The sequence below is a fragment of the Medicago sativa genome, chromosome 2 (assembly GCF_051527215.1).
Source record: "Medicago sativa cultivar Bolivia chromosome 2, Bolivia_mono, whole genome shotgun sequence".
Lineage (NCBI taxonomy): Eukaryota > Viridiplantae > Streptophyta > Magnoliopsida > Fabales > Fabaceae > Medicago > Medicago sativa.
The window spans coordinates 20,893,730-20,916,822 of NC_140750.1; the positions used below are offsets into that span (position 1 = coordinate 20,893,730).

A 23,093-nucleotide genomic window follows, 5' to 3' on the forward strand; every position below is an offset into this window, starting at 1 on the left:
CAAAACTTCAATTACCCCATGAAATTGCACAACGTTAATCAATTTACCCTTTCAGTCAAATTCTTCTGTTAGTCAACATGACGTTTTGCAAATAACCCCTGAAGTCTTGCACTTATGTGCAAAATGCCCCCCAAACTTAAAAATTTATATATTTTTTTCTTATCCTTGACACAAAAGATATTAAAGACAGACAATTAACAGTTAACTTTAATACTTTAAACTCTACAATATTACAATTCAATATTACAATTAACATTTGGATCCTTTATTACAATCCAATATTTTAGATAACAAAAAGCAAAATAATATTTATTACAATCCATTATTTTAGATAACAAAAAGCAAAATAATATACTAGTCCATAACCACTTTGTAATACTTTATTAGATATGGAAATCCAAACTCAATAATACTTCGTTTGTGAATACAATGAGCACGTGACAATCAACATAAACATTACCCTATGAAGCCTAACACTATTTGACAATATTGATGTGTGTTGACACCTATGTTGGGAGTCATAAGCTAGAATTCCAAAAAGAATTTCAATTCAACATTGTTTTGATAGAAAAAAAAAGCAGTTCAAAATACTCATTAGATAGGATTGCTTACATGGATACAAAACAGGATTAGCCAGTTTCTATCATGATAATTCAGAGAATGTGTCTTAAATAACTTAAATATTAAAGTTAACCGTTAATTGTTTGTCTTTAATATCTTTTAAGTTAAGTATAAGAAAAAATATATAAATTTTCAAGTTCAAGGGGAGATTTTGCAAATAAGTGCAAAACTTCAGGGGGGTATTTGCAAAACGTCGTGTTGACTAACATAAGAATTTGACGGAGGGGTAAATTGATTAACGTTGTGCAATTTCACGGGGTAATTGAAGTTTTGTTAATGTCCAGGGAGTAATTGATGAAACTTACAATTTCGGGGGTAATTGTCTATTCACTCCTTTTAAAATTCTCAAGAATTTTGTGTGTACTGTGATTTTATTCGGTTTGAGTGATTAATTTATTAAAAAAGTTTATATATAAAAATCAATAATTTTGTTAATTTTGTTCCTTCTATAATATTATAAAAAACCAATAATTTTGTTCCTTTTAAAGTTTTCTTTCCTTCTATAATATTATAAAAACCAATAATTTTTTTTACAAATAAAAACCAATAATTTTATTACCTTTGAAGTTTTTTTTCCTTCTATATTATCCTCACCTATTAAACAATATCTTATCCTTAAGTATTTAACAATATCCTATTTCACACATTTTTTCCTCTATGTCTGCAATAAATTAAATTATTAATCTACAAAAACTATATAGATAAAATTGAAGAGATAATTTACCATTGGTGGAAATTTACTGTCTCATAATACCAGTTGATTTCTTTCTACATATGGAGGTAAACTTACTATTTGGGGAAGATGATACAGGAAGTAAGTAACACGTGCAGTTCAGTGATAGTGACATTGACCGCCATTTATATCTATCCATTCTTGTTTTTGCGTACATATTTATACACATTCAATAACATTAATAATCTTTCCAACCAATTTTTGACTCAAACCAATATACAAACATCGTTTACGTCACTCTTGAAAAACAGGATCAACAGAATCAAATCAGAAGAAAGAAAATTCGCATATTCATTCATATTGAAGGAGGAAAAAAGATAACTGAATCAATGGCGAAAGGACACACAGTTTTGGAAGTTGGAGCTGATGGTGTTGCCATCATCACCATCGTCAATCCTCCTGTCAATTCTCTCTCTTTTGATGGTACTATTCTTCTTTTTCATAGATCTGTTTCCTTTATCTGATTTTATCTTATGTATAGTTTAGTTTTTACTTGATTCATGTTTAGTTTTATATATATGTTTAGTATTTATTTGTTGGAATGATCTGATTCATGTTTGGTTTTACGATGACGAGAATTGATTTTGAATGAATTGGTTTTTGTAATTTTGGTTTAAACTTGAATGTAAATTGGTGTTCAACAATAGATGTCAGACTAATAATCAACTAGGGAGTTAAAAATTTCAAATTCTACATAGAAGCTAGAGTCAATTATGATGGAGAATCAATTATATTTGAGAAGACTAATTGCATGATTGGATTCGCGGTGAAATTGACAAAGTCAGGGTGAGCCACCTAATTTTGTTAATAGCTACACTCCGGAGATTCAACGAAATCACAGTGCCATTGTGCCGCGATGATTTTTTCTAACTCACCGTTCATTCAAACATACACTAGAAATATGTTTCGTTTCACTTTTTCAGGATTCAAATTTGATTTCAGAGGTGTAAAATTGATTTTGGATGTTTTCAAGTTGAATTGAATTTGCCTCTAGAATTAATTCTAACTTGAAACATATCAGAATCAAATCAACTTTTGTCTCTAGAACTCATTCTAACGTTAGAATCAACTAGAATCACTTTTGTCTCTTTCAAAATTGAATCAAGCATGCACTTGCATGTTTGGATTAGATTAGTTTAGATAAATATTTTTTTTATCTTCTAAATTATTCTAAAACAAACTGCAAATTATCTGTCATGCAAGTTACGCTCAACATCCCTGAAATTATATTTCATTGGTTGAGTTACTTCAGAATATGCATTTCATGACTCAATTCCGTCTCAAACGTGAGGCAATTAATTTGATTAATAATATAATTCACATTCAGAATTCCACACACATGTAAGCTATGAAGCATTGATTGACACTGACATGTAGACATCGGAATTTAAGAAAATGGAAGTGTTGAATGTAATCTCGTGTATTAGTGCCATGTTCCGTTGTGTCGATGTCTGACACATGATACACCTTTAATTTGATGTCATGTAAGTTCAATATTTTATGATATAAGATTTAAGAGACTATCCCTCAAAAAAAGGATTTAAGAGACTAATATAACTACTTAAATCAAGTAACTCGTCTATTTACCTTTTATTTTCCATTCCTCAAGCTAAATTACGTTTGTTCATTTGTCTGTCACCCCCCTCTCGCCCTCTAGTGTTTCAGAGTTTAAAGGAGAGTTTTGACGAGGCTCACAAGAGAGAAGATGTCAAGGCAATTGTTGTTACAGGTATGCAAAGTGCTTCTGAAATAAACTGTTTATTATGCATGGAATGTTCAAAATTCGAACTCGATAGCAATCATTAATTTTGTTTAGTTAAACAATGTGGGTTTGGTAACTTTGAATAGAAATGTAGAGAGCGGCTATAAGGTGTTGTTTTGAAGTGGGAAATGGAAATGAATCATCGTTTGGTCCTGTAAAATCTCAACAGGGGAGAAAATAGGCATAACATTATCAATCAAAAGCTTTGTCTATGCGAGGTTGAGTATATGGATCATTGATCAATTATGCCTTGTTTAAGGGGGAGAAGTTGCATAGCCAATTTGAATAATTTTTAAATAAGAAAAGAAAATGTCATTGAGGCAACATGTTAGACAACAGTCACAATTAGGGCCAGTTTAGTTTCTAAAAACATTTTCAATTTTTACTTTGTATGTGAGTGGTTGGAGTAACATTTGGGTACAAATTTTTCTTTTTAACTGAGAAGATTAAAGCTTACTAGAGAGAATGCATTTCTAGAAAAAGTGAAAACAATGTTTTGAAAATTTTCAATTTATTTTTAAAATACATTTTCAAAGACTTTCACAATACCTTCTCTAATGTTTATTTTAACTCATAAGTCAACGGACCCTTAACTATTCGTCCTCGTGTTAGTTGAAGATAGACACATGTAGTCTGTATAAGAGAAAAACAATTATTTGGCCCACTTAAAGCATTCACCGGCAGGAAAGATAGACCATATGGAAAATAGTCCAATATGCCGAGGTAGAGAGAGACTGGAAAAATATAGGCCAAAACGTTGCAGGAGATTTTGATTTAATGTTCTATCACCATATTTGAGTTATGACTGGATATTGTGGCATAATTTAATCTATGTAGCCGACTCCACTTAGTGTATAGAAAGTTTTATCGACAGTAATTTGGGAAAAATCTTAAAACTTGGTTGTCTTTGTTGTTGTTACCCCAAAGCTCATTGTAGTTTTGATCTTTGACTGTTTATCAGAATCTTAATTATATAAGCATCAATCACCCAGTTTTTGTTTTAAACCTACAAGCATAGATTGTTCAAACTAGAGTAATTTTTACGGCATGCTTTTAACATTTTGAGTAATGCTAAAGTGTGTCTGTGAAGAGCTAAAGATAAGAAGAAAAAGAGGAAACGTATAATCAAACGGCACTGAAGTCGAGGTCCTCATACCTGAATATTTTGTTACTGTAACAGGTGCGAAGGGAAAATTTTCTGGCGGTTTTGATATTAATGCATTTGGCCTAATACAAAAGGGATTAGGTAATTTCTTCTGTTGTTTTATTGTTTTTCTGTTTTAGTAAATGTACTTACTTACACTCATTTTCTAATTCTTCCTGGCCATATACAGGGGATACAAAGCCTGGTTTGATATCAATAGAACTCCAAACTAATACTATAGAAGGTACAATTTCTTTAAAGTTTTCTTTGTAACTCATTTGTCATTGTATTCTGTTTTGATTTTAAATCTTCTCATTTCATCTTTTAGCGGGAAGGAAGCCTACGGTTGCTGCCATTGACGGCCTTGCCTTGGGTGGGGGTTTAGAGCTTGCAATGGTATAAGTTGTCCAGTGTTTAGAATAAGAAATTTTTATGTTTTTTTCTTTTCCTTTCTACAAAATATTATCCTTTCTTCCTATAACAGGCATGCACTGCACGGATATCAACCCCCAGTGCTCAGCTAGGTTTGCCGGAACTTCAACTTGGAGTAATTCCTGGAGGTGGAGGTATGGATGATCCGATTGTTAGTTGCACTAATTCCTCTCTAATTTTGTCATGTTTATTTATTAGAATTCTGTCCATATTACTTATTATTCTTTTCTTTTGACTCCACCAACATATTTTTCTAGTTTATTTAAATATCCAAATTGAATGTATTGAGAGTAAATGAAGAAAAAGTTGAAATGCATTATTAGTAGTATTCAAACCTAAATTATGCATCATTATGTCATAAATATTTGTATCATTATGTTATTTTTTGTTGTTATAGACCTGTATGTGGTTGTGTGTGCTAATTAAGTCCCTTACCAAAGATCATGGTGAAAAGTCTTATTATGTTAGTTAGGCCTTTCATAATCAACAACATTAAAATGGGTTAGGTCATGAATAACAATGCAAGACAATGCTCTTATCTTAAATAATTGAATAAAACTGGTATGAGGTACTAATTTTTTTTATTAAACAATTCCATTTTAACTCGCCATTTGTAAATTGTCTTAGGAACGCAGAGACTTCCTCGTCTTGTTGGCCTGGCAAAGGCACTTGAGATGATGCTGGTATGCTACAATTTATGCTGCCTTTTTCGTAGAAAATATGTAAGATGTAATTTCAGCACGCCTATCCAGTGGTTGAGATTTAACTTTTTAGCACTTCTTGATTTTTACAATGGAAGACCTCAAAGGCAATCAAAGCGGAAGAAGCTCATAGTTTGGGGCTTGTAGACGTTTTAGTGTCACCTGATAAGTTGGTGAGCACTGCTCGCCAATGGGCTCTAGATATCGTGGACCGTCGACGACCATGGGTTGCTAGTCTTTACAAGACTGACAAAATAGAATCCCTTGGGGAAGCAAGAGAGATATTGAAGTTTGCCAAAACTCAAGCGCAAAAGCGGGCTCCTAATCTTAAGCACCCTTTGGTTTGTATTGATGTTATTGAACATGGAATAGTTGCTGGTCCCCGTGCAGGACTCTTGAAGGTTGTCACGCGTCTGCAATTTTTCTTTTTACTATTGAAATTGCTGTTACCCAAATCTGGATGATAATGTATCTAACCTTTGCAGGAAGCTGAAGCCTTTGAAGGACTGGTGGCGTCGGATACTTGCAAGAGCTTGATTCACATATTTTTCTCTCAACGAGGAACATCTAAGGTTTGTAGACATTATTTGTCTGAGTTTTACCTGTTTCTTCTCCCCTTTTGAGAGAGGGAGAGACCTCAAGGTACTAGTTGTTAATTAGTTGTTAAGGAGGGGAAAATGTTTGTGTAATAGCTTATAAAAGCACATTTTAAACCTGGTTACACAGAATTCAAACTTGTCAATTTTCTGTTGATTTTTATAGAACTTCTGAGGTGAGATAAACTGTTTCCAAATCTTTAGATTTCCTTCTAATTTAGTTGTGGCCAGTCAAAAGGTCAGATAGATATTGTTGATTAAGGTTTATAAAAATGTTAAAAGCGAGAGACCATTGCAAGCTGTCACATTCAAAGAGAGCAACTGTAGTTCAACAAGATATATCATGTGTGATAGGACTCTTATTGAGAAGGTGAGCTCGAAGAGACAGTTAGCACATAAGTTGTTAAGGCCCATAGTATGGAGAGTTTTTGTTAAGAGAAATAGAGAAGCGAAAAATTGGAACGTCCATGTGACTGAGTGAGAGTAAGAGGAGAGAAGTGTGAATTGAATTGTGCAAGGGAAATTCTGTTATAAGGAGGTTGAAGGAAGAGAGAAAGGTATCAAGAAGAATCATACAGTTTGTTTTGGGCAGAGAGAATTTGTTCTCTGAAGGAGCTTAGTTCTGTGGACAATAGGATCTTCATTATATTGTATTTTTCTTTGATTTTCAGAAATAATACACTCTTTATCTTCCGTTGTTGCTTTGTTTTCTTCCATTTACTGTTTATGTAATCCGGGTTCGCATCAATGTGGTTGTTAGTTCATAGTTATTCATTTGATGCTTAAATTTATAGTATTGATGTTTTCGGATTTATAGTTCATTTAAACAGTTTCAATTTTTTACTGTTTAAAAACTTTAGAAATTGAAATTTGTGAATCCTAACCACTTTAAATTATGCCTGTAATGCATATCTTTAATTTGATTAGTAGAATTTTCTGGCTTGTGTTGGGGTTTTATAGTGTCAGTAAAGTAACCTCAAAGGTAGCATATTAATATTAATTGTGATAAAAAGTTAGAACCTGCTTAGCTATTCTGTTCCTTAGTACTTTCTTTTCAGAAGTTCTGTATATATGAAATTTTTCAACATCTCCTCGCATGAACAGGTACCTGGGGTTACCGATCGTGGATTGGTTCCTAGACAAGTGAAAAAGGTTGCAATCCTTGGCGGAGGACTAATGGGCTCCGGAATAGCAACTGCTTTAATTCTTGGTAACTATCCTGTTATCTTGAAAGAAGTAAATGAAAAATTCCTGGAAGCAGGTGTTAACAGAGTTAAAGGTGAGAAAAGATCCTTGTAAATTGGTTCTTGATGCTTAAATTTAAAAATATATAACTCATGTAGTACTTTTCTTTATGCAGCAAATTTACAAAGCCGTGTCAAGAAAGGGCAAATGACTAAGGAAAAATTTGAAAAAACCATCTCTCTTCTCAAAGGTACCATTGACTATGAAAGCTTCAAAGATGTGGACCTGGTTATAGAGGTACTTGAGGAGAAATCCTAATATTAATTTGTTTGTTGATTGTTGCAATTGCGCTTTATTCAGAACACCTTTGTAAATTATACGCTATTGGTTATGTTCCGACAGGCTGTTATTGAGAATGTTGCCTTAAAGCAACAGATCTTTGCTGACCTTGAAAAGTATTGTCCTCCTCATTGTATACTTGCAAGTAACACTTCCACAATCGACTTGAACCTGATTGGAAAGAATACTAAATCTGAAGACCGGATTGTTGGAGCCCATTTCTTCAGGTATTATTAGTGTTCACTCTTCATTAACTATTATATTTTGGATTTACTTGATATGCCTTGTCAGTGAAAAAAAAATTTTACACAGTCATTCAATTATAATCATTGGATACTAAATATGTTTGAATTTAGTATTGACTATTTTAAAAGTCAAAGATAGCACTGATTGTAATTGATTGACAATGTAAAAAGTTGTCCACTAACGGATTATAATTCAATGACGGTGTAAAAAATCTGTTCACTTCCATTGCATACCAATTATTTGTGTTCACTCTTCATTAACTATTATATTTTGGACCCCATTTCTTCAGGTATTATTAGTGTTCAGTGTTCACTCTTCATTAACTATTATATTTTGGATTTAATTGGTATGCATTGTCAGTGAAAAGATTTTTTACACTGTCATTCAATTATAATCGTTGGATCCCTACATATGTTTGAATTTAGTATTGCCTATTTTGAAAGTAAAATATACCACTGACTGTAATTGATTGACAATGTAAAAAGTTGTACACTAACGGTATATTTATGACTTAAAATTCTATGGTTGCCTCTACAGCCCGGCACATGTTATGCCACTTCTGGAGATTGTACGTACTAAACAGACATCTCCGCAAGTAGTAGTTGACTTGCTAGATATTGGAAGGAAGATAAGGAAAACTCCAGTGGTAGTTGGAAATTGTACTGGATTTGCTGTTAATAGGATGTTCTTCCCATATACACAAGCAGCCATGTTTCTTATTGAACATGGTGCAGATGTTTATCAAATTGATAAGGCAGTAACTAAGTTTGGAATGCCCATGGGACCTTTCAGGTATTAATACTTGGAAAATTTCTTGATATCCATATTCACTTCTCTAAGAGTTTAATATATCATACATCTTCTAATGAAGGTTGATTGACCTCGTTGGTTTTGGCGTGGGGGTTGCAACTGCCATGCAATTTATTGAGAATTTCCCTGAGCGAACTTACAAATCAATGATCCTTCCACTTATGCAAGAGGATAAAAGAGCAGGTAAATATAAAACTCTCATGCACTAATTACTTGTATCAATTGAAAATCTGAGATGTTGTGAAATATATTTACTTAACAATAACAAGCTCAGGCGTGTTTTGACTAAAAAGTCGTTGAGTTATGTGTGGAACTATTAACATGTGCTTTTAAACAGGTGAAGCAACTCGCAAAGGATTTTATTTGTACGATGATAAACGTAGGGCTAATCCTGATCCAGAGTTGAAGAATTATATTGAGAAGTCTAGGAACATTTCTGGTGTCTCTGTGGATCCTAAGGTATTTTACCCGGTCAAACTAATTTATACTCCCTCCTCTACTAGTCAACTGGTATTTTTTTTTTTTAAGGAATTTTTTGTGTATATATATATATATATATATATATATATATATATATTTATATATATATATTTGTTGTTTTCAAAGTTCAAAGTAACATTAACTGTTATTTTGTCAATAATACCCGTAACTGTTTATTCCAGAGAGATAAATAGATGAAATAAGATAATAAATACTTATTATTGGAAAAAGGCATAATTTCACCCAAAGTTAATAATTTCTTGATTTTCTTGGTATGTGTAAATAACCTTGAAACGGCGACTAAAAAGGAAGTGAGGAAGTCCGTTTTTACTTGACTGTTGTGTGGGAAACACAATTTGTGTTCTTCACAATTCCACTTGATCTGATTTTGTTAAATTTGGCGAACTGGACAGCTTGTAAAACTATCAGAAAAGGACATCATAGAGATGATCTTCTTTCCTGTGGTGAATGAGGCCTGCCGGGTCCTTGATGAAGGCATTGCAGTTAAAGCAGCAGATCTTGATATTTCAGCTGTTATGGGAATGGGCTTTCCACCTTACAGGTTTGTCTCATCCATTATTATTTTTTACCCTAAAAAGTTTGTGCTTCTTGTTCTGACTTTAAGGGTTAACTTAATTAGGGGAGGTATCATATTCTGGGCTGACTCTCTTGGATCCAAGTACATATACTCAAGATTGGCTGAATGGTCAAAACTATATGGAGAATTCTTCAAGCCCTCTGCCTATTTGGCTGCAAGAGCTGCCAAGGGGATTCCATTGGTAAGAAATCTAAGATCATGTGTTGTTTATTTAATTTATAGATCAGATACTTGCCTCTTAGGCTGCATTTTAGTACTGTTCACCCAACTGCATTGTCAGTTTGGTCATTGCTGTTGGAGTAGGATGGTCTTGCTGGGTTATTGTTTTGAGAATCATTTCAACAATGCATTGCACCTACAGATATAATCCCTTGTATATATGACGGATCTGCCCCTTTCTATTTAAAATTATAATCCCTTCAGCTGAGACCTTGTGTTTGAATAACTATGATATCCGAAAAAATGACGAGGTTTGAGGGGACAATGATGGCAATGACATCAACATGGAAGTTATTGCATGATTTTTGGACCCTAAGAAGCTTTCATTTGTACTGTAGATCAATTATATTTATACCATATATTACACCCTTTAATTGCATCTTTACTTTCATGTTGCAGGGTGCCTCGGTGGATCAAGCGCAGTCACGATTATAAGACTCATAGCACATTCAGACCAAAAAATAAAAAAGATTCAAAAGCACATTACATGTTTTTTTTATCAGATTTTCTTTCCCCTTTCAAAGGATAGGAACATAATTCAAAAAGATCCAAATCTCTTCCAAGAGATTAATCTGTGTTAGTTTCTTGTCACTAGCAGCAAGAGCTTAATAATGAAAATGAAGAAGAGTTAGATTAAATGATTTCTTGTTAGAGGTTTATGGAATTGCTAGTTTGAGTATCATTTCTTCATTGCTTCTCTAAGTTTGCTGTTGCTGAGAATTGTTATTGCGATATTTGATGATAATCCAACAATTATGCTTGTCAAAATCAAAATCCAACTTCCCTAGTGTGAACCATCAATTAATTATGCTCTCTTCAAGTAGAAGCTTTTTCACCCCACACCACACAATTGAACTTGCTGTTGTTGTCGTTGTGCACTCAATTGGACCCACTACTAGAACACAATGCCATGAAGACTTTCAACACATGGAGTCAGTCGAACCACGACTCTGATATCATTATTGGATCACGAAAGGAGTTCGTTGAAACATCCACATTGGACTCACAACAACCACACAAGTGAGCTAGACACCACACTTTTACTCCAACCTTTAAAGCAATAGATTTTTGGATCATTTTACTTATAAAATGTCCAACCTCCACTTTTCTATGAAATGTGAGACTTCTAACTCACACTTGCTACACAACAATCTTCTCCTCAAGTGTGAGTCTATCAATTCATTACCCCTCCTCAAACCGAAGCTTTTCATCCACACACACGCCTTGCCAGAAAGAGTTTCGACAGAAAGAGCCGATTGAATTCTTATTGAACAACGACTCTAATACCACTGTTGGGTTATAGAGGGTATGAGGGATCATCAACAATCGGTTTAGAGAAACCACACAAGTGAGTTGGGCACCACACTTTAACCCAAAACCTTAGACAATGAGTTTATGGGTTCACTACATTATAAAGTGTTCAAACTTCACTTTTCTACGCAAGGTGAGACTTCTAACTCACACTTGCTGCCCAACAATTGTAACTTTTTCTAAAGCGAATTTTTTAAATAAAGCTTCAAATGAAAAATCGTTTTAAATATTTTCTCATAAAATTATTGTAAGTATTTCATCCTTTTGGTACAATTTTTTTGGGATAATAAATTTCAAAAAAATGTTTAAAATGAGAAGCTATTTTTAGTAACTTACAAAAATTATTTTCGTGAGATATATTTTTGAAAAAATATGTGATTTTTTTTATGTTAAAATCTCTATCAATGAATAACTAGGTTTTGATGTGAAAATTACTATTTAAATTTATAACAAATAAGTTCAAAATAACTTATATTATTTTTGAGTAAGTTCTCACAAAAATTGTTTAGAAATACAAAGTAAAAAAACACTTTTTTTTTAATCTATAAGAAACATGTTTATAAATGAAACTTATCTTTATTCTTTTTTTTTTTTGTCCAATAGCCAATTGACTAAAAATTCATCTCTTAAAATGAAAAGTGGTGTGTTCGGAGTTTGAATTACGACCACCATATATATTATGTAATGTTCCTATCAACTGAACTAAGTTCACAAAGATTAATTTTTTTTTAATACAGAATTATCTTTATTCTTGTTCCACTGAATATGTATATGTGACATGATCGCATGAACCCAAAATACTCATTATATCAGGCAATCATTGTGTCAGATTTATTCCTCCAAAAAAAAATTGTCTCAGATCTATTAGATTATCATCACCTCACTTATAGGATCAATGTGCTTTATATTTAAAGGGTAAATATCATCTTCATTTCTATCATTTGAAGGGATATAACTCGAGTTGTATCATGTTTGATTTAAAAATTGGTCATGTAACTCAATAATATGTGAACAAATGTTTATTTTATCATTTAAAAAATACTAAAGAGAAAGGGAGAATATGTTAGTCGTTATTTTATCATTTAAATTGCAATCACAACGTCCTTCCTAACAGATTTGATATTTTTATTGATTGAGTTAGAATTTTTAGAAGATGTGCTTATTATTTTATCCAAGCAAAGTTACATTTATAATCTCTTAACTTAATTTCAGATAACAATTTGATCTTTTTTGTAAAAAAGAGAAAAAATAACAATATGATCTTTTATCATTTCTCATTGCAATTTTTCCCTTTCAGTCCATTTGCATATGAATTTTCAAGTTTCAAATTTAATATTTATATGCAAACATAGATGAAAAACCTTACATTTAAAAAAAAACTGGAGGCTATAAAAAAGAAAATCATGCATTTAAAGTTTAAAAATACATATGTAAATGAATCAAAGAAACAAAAATACAATGAAAAAAAGATAAATAACCAAATCATTGTCTGAAATTAAGTTAAAATCCTCCTTTATAATTTTTCTTTTATTCATGCTTGTTTCCTTAATCTTTTTGACAAACAAAGCAATAACAATTATTTATGGTAGGACCACCCTTTAAAACAAAATTATTTATGGTAGGACCATAGCATTTTCAATCAGGGTCAGGGTGGTTCACTGATCATTCGTTGCACGGATAACACGTGATAGAATAGAACCAAAAAAGAAAAATTTATTGACGTCTAATTAACAGCTACCTATTCTCTTTTTCTTTTTAGTACTTTTTAAATGATAAAATAATCTTACTTTATTTTGTACTCAATTACATTAATTCTTTAATTATTGATGATTTACAAGTTGATATTCTTAATTAGTAGATTTTAAAAAGACATTGTAAAAAAACACTTTTAAAGAGAAAATATTATGAAACATCTATTACTTTTAAAAAGACATTGTAAAAAAACACTTTTAAAGAGAAAATATTATGAAACATCTATTACTTTGATTTCATTTCATTTCTTTGAAATTCACATCTATTACTTACTATTAATAAAAAAAAAACATTATGAAACACTTGTTATTTTTAGGTGGTTGAGTTTTGATGTCGTTATGTATTTTTGTCGACAACCGTAGAAATTAATTAATCAAATCAGATAAGATTATAACGTGCGACAAAACTTTTTTTTATAAAGATTTAAAAATGTTACATTTTTATGATCGAATTTGAATCCATAACCTCTTGTGACACAAAAAGAAACTTGAACATCGAATCTCACCAATTACTCTTGTGTCTACCAAAAAAAAAACTATTTATTGCCACTAGTATGTAGTATTAATTAAAATTTTTGTTGACAAAAAGTATTAGGTTAATCTTCTTAATTAAAAAAGTGAAAGATCTGTACCCAATTTTTTTAAAAAATGGAGGATAAAAATTGAGATATATAAATAATATTTATAAATAGAAAGAGAAAATACATTGCCATTAAAAAAGAAAAAATGCAAAAATATCATTGCTTCTTTTGATTTCTGTCCAGACAATAAGAAACTCTTCTTTTCCACCTTATTCTCACTCTTCTGCCTAGCCATAAATATGCACACCAAAAGAAGAAATTGAAACTACTCATTCATAATCGGGAGTGGATCCTCTCCAGTGGAGATACCTCCAGTTTTCTACAGTGTTTAACTATCCACCTTTGATTATACTCTCTCTCCTTTTTATTGTTACAAAAACACTCTCTCACCTATTTAATAGAGGGTTAATGGAGGGCTTAGATTACACATGAGAGAAAAAAACTGGAGACAATCTCCTCCCTTCATAATCTTGTTTCTTAGTTTCCTCATGGCAGATCCAAGTTTCTTTGTTGGAGTTATAGGTAACACATGCATATGAATACCCTCCAAATATTCATTCCTTTTCACTCTTTTGCACTAACCTTAATGGATGGTACCAATCTTTATTGATCCATGCCCAAAAATGGAAATTTCATATATGGCTTTTTTTCTTAATTTGTTGCTACAGGTAACATCATCTCAATTCTCATGTTTCTTTCTCCTGTGTAAGCTCTTTACACTCTACACAACTTTAATTAATTATTTGTAAATTATTGTCTCAATTTTGCTAATGGATAATATTTGTCTTCTTAAATTATATAATGCAGACCAACATTTTGGAGAATAATAAAGCAGAAATCTACAGAAGAATTCTCTAGTTTTCCTTACATATGCACATTGCTTAACTCTTCATTGTGGACTTACTATGGAACTATAAAAGCTGGAGAATACCTTGTGGCCACTGTTAATGGCTTTGGCATCGTGGTGGAGACAATCTACATTCTTCTATTTCTCATATATGCACCCCCAAAAATGAGGGTACGAATATACTTTTACAAAATCAAATTAATTTATTAACATAAAAAATTAAATTAATTTATAATTTTGAAGTCTATGATACTTACAGATGAAATTAGAAACAAATTTCATTTTTTTTGTCTTTAACTTTTTGTTGTTACTTCAATTTTTCTCTCACTCTTATAATTTTATACAAAAATGAAAAAATGAGAAATTATTTTTTTAGTAAAAAAATGAAAAATTATTATTAGTTACAGTGATATATATTGTTGACATTTTACAATGTTCCGAGGATATTTGAACTATGTTGTTTGAATTTAGAGGTTCAAAGTTCAAACTCTTATCACTGATCTGACACTCGTGTATTCACTACCATACATCTTAAAATAATATTTTTTTTTTGACAATAAAAAAAAATAAATTATTATATTTTTCTCTAATTTGATTAGTGACTTTTTTATGAGGCTCATTTGATTAATAGTAATTAAACATATGTATATGTTTGATTAAATTCAGGTGAAGACTGCAATTCTTGCTGGGATTTTGGACGTGGTGATCTTGGCAGCAGCAGTGATTACTACTCAATTAGCATTGGAGGGAGAAGCTCGTAGTGGTGCTGTTGGTATCATGGGTGCAGCTTTGAACATTCTTATGTATGGCTCACCTCTTGCTGTCATGGTAAGTTTCTGGAGCTTTCTATAATTATTTAAGTTTGTCTTATCTCTTTATGATCATCTAGATTCATTAAAATAATTTATTAGACTAGCAAATCTAGCATCCTTAGATTATTAGTGAAATAAATAGATTTCATGTTATAGGCCAATCAAGGTGGTCTTAGATCCCTCAAAAAAAAAAAAAATCAAGGTGGTCTTAGTTAATTCTCTCGTATTAACTGGGAGGAGGACCAACTATAGATTGTTCATATATATCACTGATAAATTAATACGAAAAATTAAATTTGTATTCAATTTTCTATTTTGAGACGAAATAAAAAGAAATTTCATCTAAATTTCTGTGGCAAATATGATGGACAACCAATTTCAGGCTTCTTATAATCTTCTTCAATGTCTATAGAGATGCTTGAAAGGTCATGTTATGTATACCACTAATTAATATTATATAGTTGCATTTAATATCGAATTTAAAAAAGCAATATTAAGCTAATAGGAAAAAAAGAAAAAAAAAGAGAGTAATATTTGTGTCTGAATATGGTTGGATCTTGTCGCATACTGATACTTTGGTTCACGAATTCAAATAATTGTTTTTTTTTTTTTTGAGAGGGAACTCAAATAATTGTTGTCAATGGTAAGTTGGCTCTTTACATTACAAATATCTTTCCCCCAAATAAGTGGTTCTCGGGAACTTCATATCATAAAGAGTAATGATACATGAACAACCATTAGTGACAACTTTCACGACAACTTATTTTTCTTTTATTTCTATTGGTCAAAATAATATAGAGAGAAAAAGGAAGAGAGAAAATGAAAGCATAATATGAGTATGAGAGATAAAATTGTTAAAAAGTTGTTGCAAAATGGTTCTACAAATATCATTTCTCTGTCATAAATGGTAGGTACTCTATTAGTACTGTCCCACGGGGCACATTTTTTTCTCAAATAGTAGTTGTTTTGTTTCATGTTGACAATGCTTGCTTGATGGAACATCTAATCTAACACTTGCACATGCCATCCATCACACAGCTATGTAGAATTTAATCTTACACGTGTGTATTTAAAATGGTCGGTATACAAACAAGCATGTATATTATCTCCACCTATGAAGCCCGGATACTCCAAAATGGTGCCGTACCCGTGTCGGATACGTATCGGATACCGATACTCCGCGGATACTCCGGATACCGTATCCCAGAAGTATCGGAATTAATTATTTTAATTTAAAATATATATTTTATCGGATACTTAAAAGATACTCGACGGATACACACAGATACTTATAAGATACTTCACACAGACGTATCCAAAAAAAAATGAAGTGTATAAAAATGAGATTGTGTTGTGAAAATTTAAGATACGAATCACTATAATTACTTTTCAATTAACAAATTAAATATTATGATTTTGGTGGATGAAAGTAACGAGAGATGGGAGATTTAATCAATCAACATTAAACAAACTTTGTTTTGAGTTCTTTTATTGATACATTTGTTGATATCCTAACATATGAATGAAAATAGAATATGATTTATACAAAAACTTTACATTTTTTATTTTGATCATATGTATTTTTTTTTTTTTTGTAAATTGTAACTTTTATGATTATATAGTATGAGTAATCAATGTTTTTTTTTAAGTATTTTACAGGCATATAAATTTTAATATAAATATTTTGTTAACGTATCTTAGCCGTATCGTATCCTAAATTTTAAAAATTTCGCGTATTCGCGTACCCGTATCGTATCGTACCCGTATCGCACTACGTATCCGGGCTTCATAGATCTCCACACACAAAAAAAAACATGTATGTACAAACTCATTAAACATTGTGTTACTTAAAGTGTAATTTAATTTTGTAGTAGAGTTTATTCAGTTCTTAGTTAATGAGTAGACGGGAAAAAAGAGCATAATAAAGTGTCACAATTCATTAACTATCTACTAAATACAATTAAACATGATTTTTAAGTGTATATTTGAACATAAATCATATTTATTAATAATATTATGAATATTTTTTTTAGGGATATAATGTTATGAATATTTGAACGGTTAGAAATTACGCATATTTGAACACAATTAGAATGATTAAAGTTCAAATGTATTGGTAAATGTCGAATTGACTCGTGTACCGAATAAATTATGTTATTATTATATAACTTACAATCATTAATTATTTATTTATAGTTATACCATTTTTATTTGCTTAAAGGTAACGAAACAACATATAATTTTAGTTGTATAATGTTTGATTTGCAAATTGATGATGAATCTAGATAAAACGAGTGGCAAAGGATGGGATAAAGACAACAAATTTAACTCTTTTGCTAGCAACTTTTGTTAACAAGTACATCATATCTATTTTTTTTTTTTACCAAAGCATATCTAAAATATTAAAAATACCATGTTTTTTTACTCAAATAAGTATTCTCCCCCACACTACAAAGTGTTGAGAGAGTTGGTAACACCACTCTCTCCAAGAAAAAAAACTTGAGTTTGATTCTTTGAGTGAGCCATTTCAACTCCTATAAAAACATCGATGTCCCGTTCCCGGATCAAGAATTAGTCTTACTTATGTTCAAATTACAAAGTTATATGGATGCTTTAGAGCGTCTATTGGGTTAACAAAAAAATCACTCTCACACACCTCATTTATCTCTTGTCTATCTCTCTAGTTTTTTTATTCCCTTGTTAGTATATAAAGTGTGAGTAAGAGTCTTATATTGGTTGGAAAAGTGGATGTTGAACAATATATAAATGAGAGGATCCATATACCAAATATCTTAAAGTGGTATTTGATTCCACTTGTCTGATTGCTCATAGTCTAATATGATAATTCCTCAGGCTCCCCCATGACTCAACATTTTTCTCTGCTCTCTCTAATTCTTCTCATAACTCTCTCTCTCTCTATATCTCTCTCTCCCTCTATTGGAGCGTACGCACACACTTTGAGCCAAAGAGAGAACGAGAGAAACAGAAGAAGTAGGGAAAGTCTTTAAGTTCTTGGTTATACAACTTAACTTCTCATTCATAATCTCAATATGTACTTATACATCTTAGTATAGTTGGGTTTACAAGTCATTGGATAAGCTCAATACAATATAATCACCTTATTTAGTTAGTTGCTTGCACTCCAAGCAACCTAACTAACTTAATAAGTTAGTTACTTGTGGGTCAAGTAACTTAACTAACCTAACTAATTGATTGAATTACATCTAATTCAATAGTCATTATCCTCTCTCTCTCTCTCTCTCTCTCTCTCTTGCCTGTCTTAAAGTGAATGTCGTTGTATTGTATTTTAGTCAAAGTATTTGAAGGGATTGAGATTTTCCGCAGTCATTATCTGCATGCAATAAGTGATTGTGTGGCATTTCCATCGAAGTTAGATGGTTCAAATCTCAAATTCTCGATAATTTTAATTTCAGAAGAAAATCAAAATATGTTTGAAGTTGTTTGAACCGCTCGACCTCGATCGGACGGTGACACAGTCATAATTGCGTTGCAGTATATCCTCAATCTTGTTTTTGCATACCATGACCGATGTCAAGCAACAGCCACCTCCCCTTACCATAAAATAAAACAAAAGAGTAACAACATCCCTTTCTTTCATCACCCCCACATCCCTTAGTCTTTGGTTTTTGGCTCTAATAGAAAATCAAAATATGTTTCAAGTTGTTTGAACCGCTCGACCTCGATCGGACGGTGACACAGTCATAATTGCGTTGCAGTATATCCTCAATCTTGTTTTTGCATACCATGACCGATGTCAAGAAACAACCACCTCCCCTTACCATAAAATAAAACAAAAGAGTAACAACATCCCTTTCTTTCATCACCCCCACATCCCTTAGTCTTTGGTTTTTGGCTCTAATACCTTCTTATAAATTAAATTGTGGTTGAGCTTAACACAATCCTACAAAACTGACTTATAAGGTGATGAATATATCTCTTTATAAACTCTTATCAAGAGTCTTATTTATCCGATGTGGGACTAAAATGTGAAAATGCTTCATATTGCGGTCCTTCCAAATAGTAAAAAGAGCTGAAACCCAAATAATATTAAAAGACAAATGAGACTTGTTGGAGAAAACCCCAAGACCTCCAAACAGAAGAAAATGCTCAAATAAGCAACCTTGAAGAGCCATTGAGATGCCTAACCATCCGATATTAAAAGCCAGAGTTGACCATAAAATTAAAAGCACAAGAAAAGAACAAATGATTATGAACCTCAACCAATCCACAAGCGGTCAAACAAAAAGAATCATTATAATCCAAGATATTTCTCATAAACGGATTCATCTTAGTTGCTAATTTATTCTGGAACAAACGCCAAATAAAAATATTGATTGTAAGCGGAATTTGCTTAAACAATAAAACATGATTGCATCGGTCATTAATTGCCACATCCGAACTAATCAAATGATTATAAACACTTTTGACCATGTACATGTGAGAAGAACGAAGCTTCTAAATCCACTTGTAAGACACATCAACCTGCAAAACCACAAGTGAAAGCTGCTCCGTACACTCCCTCACAAACCCCTCCTTTCAAGCAAACAATCTCATTCTCCACTTCCACGTCTCACCATTAACCTCTCAATCCAAAGAGAACATCTATGCGACAGTGACTCATTTATCAAGAGCAAGATAAAAAATCTAGCATATCTAGAAAAGACAACATTTTAGTCGTTTATTGCTTTGATAAATGATTTTTCAAAAGAAACATGTTTCAATTTATAAGAATAAATTATAGTTGAAAGCTGCTTTTCTGACATAGAATACTTCCTATTGACACATGGAAATGACCAAAATACCCCCATCGGTTGTTAACTGCCGCTAGGAAACACGCCGGCTGTTAACTGCCGCTGGTACCCAGCGGTTGTTAACTACCGCTCACACCAGTTACAGAACCAGTGTAGTTTGTAACTGGTTTTGCCCAGGAAATGTGTCCTGTTCGACCTGTAATTTCAAACGGCAATTCCGGAGGAAATCAAACCGAAACAACAACATCCAGCAATCATAAACATCAACATTTAATAGTTTATCAATTATCCGGTTACATTACACCAAACCGATAATGCGTTAACGTTTAACAATTGTTTGAAATTCATCAAATTTTCCACATTATGCAAAACATTACAAGTAATGTACATTAATTACTAATAAATGCGAAACTCAAATATATTGATATACATATAAATAGTTAAAGGTTAGTTACATTATATCACCCAGAAAATTGGTCATTACATTATATATCCAAAAAAATACGTCGGCGCGTATCAACCAAAAAACGGATTAACACCGACCAAAAAGTGTCACATTTCATCTAATAAAAGCAAATCATCTAAATGTTCCAGAACATCTTCAAATTCGGTGTTTGCTTTAACCGGAGTGTCATCAAACATAATTGGATTGTCTTCATTTGTTGGCTCCTTTGGTGGAACCGGTCTCTCTTTGAGCTCAATGTCCATGAGTGTTTGGAAACGATCCTGTTGATCCAAAAATTCATCCTCCCATGTTGCCGCCTCTTCGCTCCTGTGATTTCTCCACTCCGTGCATGTTGGAGGTAGTGGGCAACCATCTTTTAATGAAAGAAGGACAAAATGATCTAGGATTAGACCAAGGCAAATCATGTTGCTTTTCGGGTTAACCAGAGGCCGTCCTCTAAGTGGGAAAAAAGTCTCGGAGATGTAGTCTTTCCATGTAGTCATCTCTAACACCGGCCTATTGTAACATGATGCAACGATGTGTCCCATATCCGGCAATGTCAACCATTTGTCGGGAGGTGCAAAGCTACTAGGATTTTTGGGAGGATACAATCCATCCAAGATGTAGTTGTAACTGTTCTCGCTCACATACACCTCAATGTATTTGCTCCTATGCTCTTTCAACTCTTGAATAAGTGCTCTCCGCACCATAACATGACTTTCTTGCGTCAAACCCAAGGCTTCCGCTATAGCCCTAAACCCACAATGACCGTCACCAATAACATCCACAACTCTCTCAATGTATGGTATCATGAATTTTGGCATGTAATACATAGGATTGGATGGATCATAACTTGTTGAAACCAAGCTAGGCTTAGGAACCGGAACCGGAGAAATGCCAATGGATTTTAACGTTGTAATAAAAAAAACACGTGTCAGAATAAAAAAAACCAGAAAAATCAATCAAATGCAATGGATTTTAACGTTGTAATACATGTTCTTTGATGCATTTTGTGTGTAGAAACGTCTTAGCAATCGATCAGCAATGATTTGGAAGCATGATTTTAACACAAAAATTTTGAAATGGGATTTTTTTTGGGTATGGTTTTGGTGAAAAAAGGTGATGAATGAATAGGTGAGGTAGGGGTTTCTGGTTTTGGGGGGAAAGACACCAGCGGTAGTTAACAACCGCTGGTTTCCAGCTGCAGTTAACAGCCGACGTATCTTCCAGCGGTAGTTAACTACCGCCAGAGGCTTTAAAGTCATTTCCATGTGTCAATTGGAAGTATTCCTTGTCAAAAAAACAACTCTCATTATAGTTTCTTAAAATTTGTGGACTAAAGTGCCCAATATTTCCAATTTATATTTCAAAATGATGATTTATTTGTTAGCAATGTACTTTGTTAAATTTTCTTTTATAGATAAATTGTATTTTTTTTTACCAAAAATTGTATTGTCTTGTTGGTAATATATGTACTGTATTTGGTTGTAACTTTCAGAAAACGGTGGTGAAGACAAAAAGTGTGGAATATTTGCCATTCCTTCTTTCGTTTTTCTTCTTTTTAAACGGCGGCGTTTGGTTGTTATACGCTATTCTTGTTCGTGATTCCATTCTTGGGGTAAGCTCTGGTTGCACCATGTGCTCTTATTATCTTGATGAAACCATATGTAAAGTAATTATATTACACCTATTTTTTTTCTTCTAAATGTTGCTTAATGACGTTAAAAAATGTGATTAATTCACTAGATTAGATATTAATCCAATTCATTGTAAAAATAGTGGTTAATTCAACTACATAATTATCTACAATTTCACAATTTTCATCGTAGTCTAAATTAATCATATATTCAACTTAACGAACCACAATTTTACATTTGATGTGCATGAAACATTTTTGTAATATGTATATATCTATAGATTTACTTTTACTTAAAAATGAAACACTAAAATCTTTCTTCAAAAATACTAATGAACATCAACATTGTAAATAATAAATAACAGGTACCAAACGGTACTGGATTTGTACTTGGAGCTATACAGTTAGTGTTGCATGGGATTTACAGAGATGGAAAACAAACGAAGCATAGTTCAAACAAATTGGAAGAAGGATGGCAACATGAGCATCTAATCTCATCCTCAACTACTCAGTCACATGATAGAGAAAACATACCTATCTAGTCATTTTGCTTTCAAGTTTCAAAGCTATATATGTTGGAGTATATGTCGCTATTGCTTGATATTTTTCTTTAGAATAGTCAATGAGTTTTCATTTGGTTATATGATGAAATTATAGTAAGTAATATGTATTTCAAATTATATTTGTGATTATGTTCTTGCTTTTCAAATTTGTAAATAAAACATGAATTTTTATTCAATCATTTGATGCATTACCTTATATGCCCAGATTTTAAGAGCCTTTGGTATATTTGAATGCAATAAAAAATGAATGATGTATATGACAATGACTCTATATCTCCAGAATTGATGTATGTTGAAGTCACAATTCTAAAGAATGTTTCACATCATAACCACGTATATACATAATTAATTATTCTGGCCAAATAGATGTTTTTTTTTTTTTACTGGAAACAAAATAGATGTTGTCAAGAAAGTAAATAATATAATAAAAGTTTAATGAATAAATCATATCCATTCAGATTTTAATCATCACTCTCTCCAACCTAGTTTTTTTTTTTTTTTTTTTTTTT

General features: G+C 32.1%; 2 protein-coding genes across 2 annotated transcripts; both read left to right on the plus strand.

The window, feature by feature from the left end:
* Window positions 1-1,546: 1,546 nt before the first annotated feature.
* Window positions 1,547-10,634, plus strand: LOC146945405 (peroxisomal fatty acid beta-oxidation multifunctional protein MFP2-like). The gene is made up of 18 exons (XM_085743734.1): window positions 1,547-1,777; window positions 3,012-3,083; window positions 4,297-4,362; window positions 4,451-4,504; window positions 4,589-4,656; window positions 4,745-4,826; window positions 5,320-5,375; window positions 5,492-5,794; window positions 5,879-5,965; window positions 7,094-7,268; window positions 7,350-7,471; window positions 7,577-7,740; window positions 8,297-8,551; window positions 8,631-8,752; window positions 8,907-9,028; window positions 9,463-9,611; window positions 9,690-9,828; window positions 10,266-10,634. Exons 1-18 carry the CDS (start codon window positions 1,684-1,686, stop codon window positions 10,299-10,301), a joined length of 2,166 nt encoding a protein of 721 aa, XP_085599860.1. The 5' UTR covers window positions 1,547-1,683; the 3' UTR covers window positions 10,302-10,634.
* Window positions 10,635-13,970: 3,336 nt separating this feature from the next.
* Window positions 13,971-22,780, plus strand: SWEET17 (Nodulin MtN3 family protein). Its single transcript, XM_085743735.1, has 6 exons — window positions 13,971-14,031; window positions 14,178-14,214; window positions 14,317-14,527; window positions 15,023-15,184; window positions 21,884-22,003; window positions 22,387-22,780. The coding sequence occupies exons 1-6, from the start codon at window positions 13,998-14,000 to the stop codon at window positions 22,561-22,563; spliced, it is 741 nt and encodes a 246-aa protein (XP_085599861.1). The 5' UTR covers window positions 13,971-13,997; the 3' UTR covers window positions 22,564-22,780.
* The last annotated feature ends 313 nt before the right edge of the window (window positions 22,781-23,093 follow it).

What these genes read in the sequence shown, in the direction of transcription:
- LOC146945405 (XM_085743734.1), top strand. Translation starts at nt 1,684, where the DNA reads ATGGCGAAAGGACACACAGTTTTGGAAGTTGGAGCTGATGGTGTTGCC. An exon ending in CTCAACGAGGAACATCTAAG is followed by an intron (nt 5,966 to 7,093) that starts GTTTGTAGACAT and finishes TCGCATGAACAG; the next exon opens with GTACCTGGGGTTACCGATCG. An exon ending in GTGTCTCTGTGGATCCTAAG is followed by an intron (nt 9,029 to 9,462) that starts GTATTTTACCCG and finishes CGAACTGGACAG; the next exon opens with CTTGTAAAACTATCAGAAAA.
- SWEET17 (XM_085743735.1), top strand. Translation starts at nt 13,998, where the DNA reads ATGGCAGATCCAAGTTTCTTTGTTGGAGTTATAG. An exon ending in TTTCTTTGTTGGAGTTATAG is followed by an intron (nt 14,032 to 14,177) that starts GTAACACATGCA and finishes TTGTTGCTACAG; the next exon opens with GTAACATCATCTCAATTCTC. An exon ending in TTCGTGATTCCATTCTTGGG is followed by an intron (nt 22,004 to 22,386) that starts GTAAGCTCTGGT and finishes AATAAATAACAG; the next exon opens with GTACCAAACGGTACTGGATT.